At 54.8% G+C, this 5,610-nt stretch overlaps 1 protein-coding gene across 5 annotated transcripts in view; it reads left to right on the top strand.

Moving 5' to 3' along the window:
• The window catches only part of TNKS1BP1 (tankyrase 1 binding protein 1), a 36,141-nt gene extending 33,791 nt beyond the window's left edge, over positions 1 to 2,350 (top strand). For 4 of the 5 annotated variants that reach the window (XM_015559202.1, XM_015559200.1, XM_015559201.1 and 1 more), the window contains exons 9-11: positions 962 to 1,119; positions 1,357 to 1,429; positions 1,905 to 2,350. In XM_015559202.1, the coding sequence (XP_015414688.1) occupies positions 962 to 1,119; positions 1,357 to 1,417 (219 nt within the window). In that variant the 3' untranslated portion in view covers positions 1,418 to 1,429; positions 1,905 to 2,350. Of the gene's footprint in view, positions 1 to 961; positions 1,120 to 1,356; positions 1,430 to 1,904 lie in introns of those variants that run through there. The other variant, XM_015559203.1, reaches the window with a different exon arrangement.
• Positions 2,351 to 5,610: the final 3,260 nt, after the last annotated feature.

The following is a 5,610-nucleotide window of genomic DNA, read 5'->3' as shown; positions in this document are numbered from 1 at the left end:
TCTTTCCCCTTCCGCACCGTCCTCTTTGGAAGGAAGTCGCTGACTGGCGTTTTCATAGATTTGCTTGCAGCTTCAGCCTTTCCCCTTCTCCCTGACAACGAGAGCAGAATTCCATGGGCGCTTGCTGATTCTTGGCACCTATCGATCTTGCCGAGAACTGGGATCTGGGTATTAACCTCGACACTTGTAATTTTGTAATTTCTGGAGGTTTTGGCACACAGGCGCATATTACCATTGTCAACAGGTCTGCCCCTTGGTTTCATCGAGCAGTCACTCCATGCTAGCACTGTGCAGAGCGCTCCCCATGTGTGAGTCATCCACACAGACCAAGGATGGAGATGCAGCTGCTCTCCCCATGATGTGGGTGAGAAATCTGATGTGTGGAAGTGGAGAGCGTCGCCCAGTTACACGGCCTGCGAGTAGCAGAGCCGTAATTCAAACCTCGGTCTGTGATCCCAGAGCTCAGCACTTCCCGTGCTTCCGGACTGGTCAAGAGCAGTCAGAGAGAAGGGAGGTTCAGCGTGTAGGCTCGGAGGTTTGAATCAGCTCTTCCATTTATGAGCTGTGTGGCCTTGGGTAAGTTACTGGGAAGTTATTTCATAGCAGTGGGGTGCTGGGGGGTAGGAGGGTAGATTGGGAAGCCTCCTGTAGCACTTGCTCTTAGCTTTGGCTTGCATAGGAGTTGCTGGGAGGCCTTGCAGGCAGAGGGAACAGAGAGCAAAAGCTGGATGTCACCACTGGCTTTGTCCGGCTGAGTTCGCCGGAACCCAACATATCTCTCTGGGGGGCTGCTGTGGAAGGCAGAGCTCAGCTCAGGGAAGTTTGTCGTTAAGTGACTTCCCACCCATCTGGGTAAAAGGACTGCAGAGGGGGTTGAGCCGGACTGTGGGGACTGCCTGCCCTTCTCTCAGTGCTCTTGCCTGTCCCACTGACATCTGTCTGCACTGGACTTGTCTCTCAGGCCAAGCTGCGCTCCCGGAACCGCTCGGCTGAGGAGGGGGAGCTGGTGGACAGCAAGTCGAGCCAGAAGGAGTCCGCGTTCCAGCGCTCCAAGTCCTGCAAGGTCCCAGGGCTGGGGAAGCCCCTCGCCTTACCTCCGAAGCCAGAGAAGTCCTCAGGGTGGGTGACGAGCTCGGGGCATTGAGTGAAGCCCCACTTTACGTAGAGGAAAACCGCAGCTCGGGGCCGAGGTCCGCCTGCCCCAAATTAACTGCATTAAGTGGGTGGCAGCGTTCCTGTCTGCAGCCAGCCCTGGGCTGCCTCTTCTCACAGGGGTGGGGGTTTTCATTCCTGCCTCTCCTCATTCTGTTCAGCTTTCCTCCGGTTGCTTTGTGACCTTTGCCTTCTGCCTTCTAGGTCAGAAGGATCATCGCCCGGTTGGCTACAAGCCCTGAAGCTGAAGAAGAAGAAGGTCTGAGAAGTCACTGAGGTGAGGGCAGGTCCCTGGGCTCGGGCCTGGCTGGGGTTAGGGAATGGGGTTCAGGGGTGAGCAGGGGATGCCCTGGAGGATGCGGGAGGTTCCCCTTTGCTCTCCATTCCCCTTTCTCTGCCAGGCTGAAAACAGGCAGATGGAACTAAGTTCCAGAGACTTGGGGGGTCCCTTGGCTTCCCCTCAGCTTTGCCCAAAGAACAAAGTGTTATCATCTGGCCTTTGATGGACAAGGAGGGCTTCTGTCCCAGCCTTCCTCCCTGGGCAAGGATGGTCCCCGGGCCCTGTGGCTGTCCTGATGTGCTCCACGCCCTTCTGGCCTGGGACCCCAGGGCACTCACCAGGGACCTTTCTTACAACTAGTCTGTGTGGGGAGGACTGTGTGGGAAGAGCGCGATGGGCAGGGAAGGAAGCTGAAGCATCTCTACCCGCCACGGTCGGCTCCCATGAGCTCTTCTCTTCCCTCCCGGTGCAGGTCCTTCCCATCTGGCAGTCTCAAGCAATGCCCGTTCCTGTGGGGTCCCTGGCGAGGAGATGGCTGGAGCCCCTTCTCCCCCATGTCCCAGGCTGTAGCCTCTGTCCCCCTCTGCCTCTGTCTGAGGAGCGTCTGGGGAGGCACATTTATGCACTTTGTATCACCTTCCCAACTTCCCTCCACACCTTCCCTCCCGGCCTGGATTCCGTCATTAGTGGTCCAAGGTTCTGGTCCTCCCTCCGTGTACCCACCTCCCCCTCTGCTTCCTCCTCCAGCCTCCCTTGGGTTTTGTTTTGATACCAATTTATACCATTTTTTATAAAAGCCTTTGATTTTGTAATGGATGGAACCCAGCCCCACCCCAGGTCTCCCTCTGCCCTGCCAGGTGCCCCATAGAGACCAATAACATTTTGCCACTGAAACAATAAAGTTTTTTTGGAATTGGTGCTGCCCAGTTGTGGTGTGTGGTCATGGTGCCCCTTAGCCCTATCCAAGGCTGTAGGTGGGAAATGCTGGTTCTAGCCCTGACCCCCCAGGAGCTCACTCTGCTATGGAGTGTCACTACCCTTGCACTCCTGGGCGTGGTGTACCTGAGGTGGGTGTATTGGTTCTAAAAGGCTGATCGCTGATTCAAACAGCCCCCAAATCTCAGTAGGTTAACGTACAAAGGTTTATTTTCCATAAATAAACTGCTCAGTCCAGGAAAATTGGGGGGCGGGGACACTGCCTTAGAGTCATTCCGAGCCCAGACTCCTTCCCTGTTGTGGCTCAGCCAGATATCTGCAGAGGCCTTGGAGTCCTGCACAGCATCCGATGGAGAGAGCATGCTGTAGGGGACCCACATTCCACTGACCAGAGTTCAATTCATGACCCCTGCTAATTACAGGGGCCATGGAAAATGTGGTTTAACTCTGTGGCCAGAAAGAGAGAGAAAGAAAACTGGATATTGGTGACAGTTCACCCTTCTCACCAGTGGGTTGGTTTCTATAAAGGGTCCTTCTAGCCTTTCAGCCCATGCATTCTAGGATGTGTCTTCGATTCTGGCCTTCCCCACCCAAGGGCCTGGCTCTTGGCATCCTACTGTCCCAAAGCCTAACTCTGTAATTCTGGGTTCTTACCCTTCACTGTGCATCACAGTACTGAGGTGCTTATTAAAATGCGCATTCCTGGGCCTACCCCACAATTCCAATGCTGTAGATGAGCCAGGAACCTGCATTTTGGGAAAACCTCTGAAGTGGAGGGGAAAGAGGCAGGGAGGGGGCTTCAAATGGGTGCCTGACTGCATCTCGGTGGGTCTGCCTGTGCCAGCCTTCCCAGGGCCCAGCAGAGTTGAGCTGGCATGAGCTTTGTTCTGTTCTCTCCCACCACCCTCCCCTGTAGGCGTAGCACTGGCAGGAACTCAAGCCAAACACTTAAGACTCATTAGTGGGGCAAATGGAGCCTGGGCTGGTCCCAGTGCCTGGGCTCTGCTGGGAGGGAGAAGAGACGGGCCCACTTCCAGGGAAGGCAGAGCCCGATCTGGTGAGTGGGTGGGGGTGTCCCACTCTCCTTCTGTCTGAGGAATGGGAGGCAGGGAGAGGGGGGAGCAACACAAAGGCAGGTGGGTCCCAGCAAACCAGGAAAGTCGGATGATTCTTATGCAGCCATTTCTCAGACTGCCTGGGTTCTTGGGAGTGACCTCAGAGGGGCAGGTTTTGGTTTTTTGAATTTGGATTTGGAAACAGGAAAGTCCCTTGGATGCCCGTATTGGGGAATACTGGGGGCAGTCAAGCAAACGAATCAGTTTTGGTCAGAGGTGGCTCTGAAAGCCGTCTCTGAAGAGTTACAGGAGCTCAGGAGAGTGATTAGAATACGTGCACAGGCCACTTGGAAGACAACTCAACTTGTTCATAAAGGAATCAGACCTTTCCTACGTGTTAGAAAGCTGAGGGGTCCCTTCCCATGGTTCCTGTTGGTAATGCTCAATCCCATTACAATTAGAAATGACTCCATGGTCTCTCCCCCGGTCCTTGCTTCTGATGCCCTCACCGAGGCCGTGCGGGTATGAGCTGGGTACCCGATAAAGGAGGAAGCCGTGGAAACTGATCGGGGAGCCCAGGGAGCAGTCCCCTGTTCCCTGCGATCCCAAGCTGGCAGTGGTGTTTGGGGTGGGTTGAGCCTGAGAGCAAGCTGGCCCTTGCCTGTGGTCCTAGGTATTTGGGTGGTAGTGCTGGGGTGTTGTGGGAAGTCTAACTGTTTGCTGCCCTCCGTTGGCACTGTCTCCAGCATCCTGTTCCCCAGCGGTGGCCCAGCCATCTGCCAAGTTCACAGCCCGTCCCTGAAAGCGTTAGAGACAGGCTCTGGTGTAGGAGTGACCCCCAGGGACCCTCTCTGAGCCTCAGCTCTCAGAGTAGTGAGAGTGCAGTAGTCCCCACTTACCCACCGGGGATACATCCCAAGACCCCAGTGAATGCCCGAAACCACGGGTAGTACCAAACCTTGTGCATATGTGCTCTGTTTTTTTCCTATACATACATACCTGTGAAAAAGTTCCATTCACAAATGAGGCACAGTAAGAGTAACAACCGTAATAACAAAGTAAAACAAGTGTAACAATATGCTGTAATACAGGTTGTGTGCGGGCAGCTGGTGCTTTCGCTTTAAGGAAGCACGTATGGCCTCTCTGGCAAACCCAAACGGCCAGATCACCACTCTTGCATCCAGGCCGATTATTAAGTAAGTCAGGGTGACTGGAGCACAGGCGCTACCGGGACAGTCCACGTGACAACCAGGATGGTGGCGCGGTGACTAACGAGAGAGCGGGGAGCACAGACCACGAGGAGACACCGTCTGCAGGGGTGAGTCACGTGGCACCTGAGATGCGGCAGGACGGTGCGCGATTTCACCACGCTGCTCAGAATGGCGTGCAATGGAAAGCTTATCAATTGTTTATTTAGGGAATTTTCCATTTATTCTTTTCAGGCCGTCGTTGCTATGGAAGGGGAAACTGCAGATGGGGGTGGGGAGGGGTGGGGCACCACTATTTGCTTTAACGAACCCTTTGAGTCAAAACGATGGTGAACGACCTTACCTGGAACACGCATGTGGCCCTGTCTGGCCTGGTCTGGTCTTTCCTTGGTTGGTGTGGTGGGAACAGAGGACCCTGTTCGGTTTTCTTGGCTCCGAGGCCACTGGCCGAAGCAGGCCGACAGTGGCCTGGAAGCTGGGGAACAGGATTTTCCAGGGGCTGATTTGCCTCCAGCCTGGCTGAGTCAGCCGTGAGTCCTCACCTGGGACAAGCCCTTTGGCCCTGCAGCAGCTGCCCTGGCTCCCGCCCCTGCCCTGCCAGCCAGGAGAGCCCCGCACCACCACCGGGAAGAGAGCTGGCAGGTTCAGAGCACACCACCCACTCCTGGGACAGTGCCAGGCCCTGGTGGCGGGAGCCTCCTGGGAGCAGAATGATAAAGTTGGGTTTAACCGCTGCCCAAGGAACAATGCCAATTACGCTTTTATTTATAAGCACTCCGTCTCCAAAGGGCCAGACACCCCATTCATGCATTTCTTTTTTTTAAACAAAGTTTGTTGAATTTTTTTCCGAGACAAAAGCAAAACATATTCATCATAGACCATTTAGAAAACACAGGGAAGTAAAAGTAAGAAAAGAAATTGCCACCTCTCCCTCCAGGGAGCACACCGCGCCTTTCCCTCCCCGCCTCCCCCCCATTCC

The sequence above is a fragment of the Myotis davidii genome, unplaced genomic scaffold (assembly GCF_000327345.1).
Source record: "Myotis davidii unplaced genomic scaffold, ASM32734v1 scaffold874, whole genome shotgun sequence".
In the NCBI taxonomy this organism is placed as follows: domain Eukaryota; kingdom Metazoa; phylum Chordata; class Mammalia; order Chiroptera; family Vespertilionidae; genus Myotis; species Myotis davidii.
This window is presented reverse-complemented; position numbering and strand designations above follow the sequence as displayed.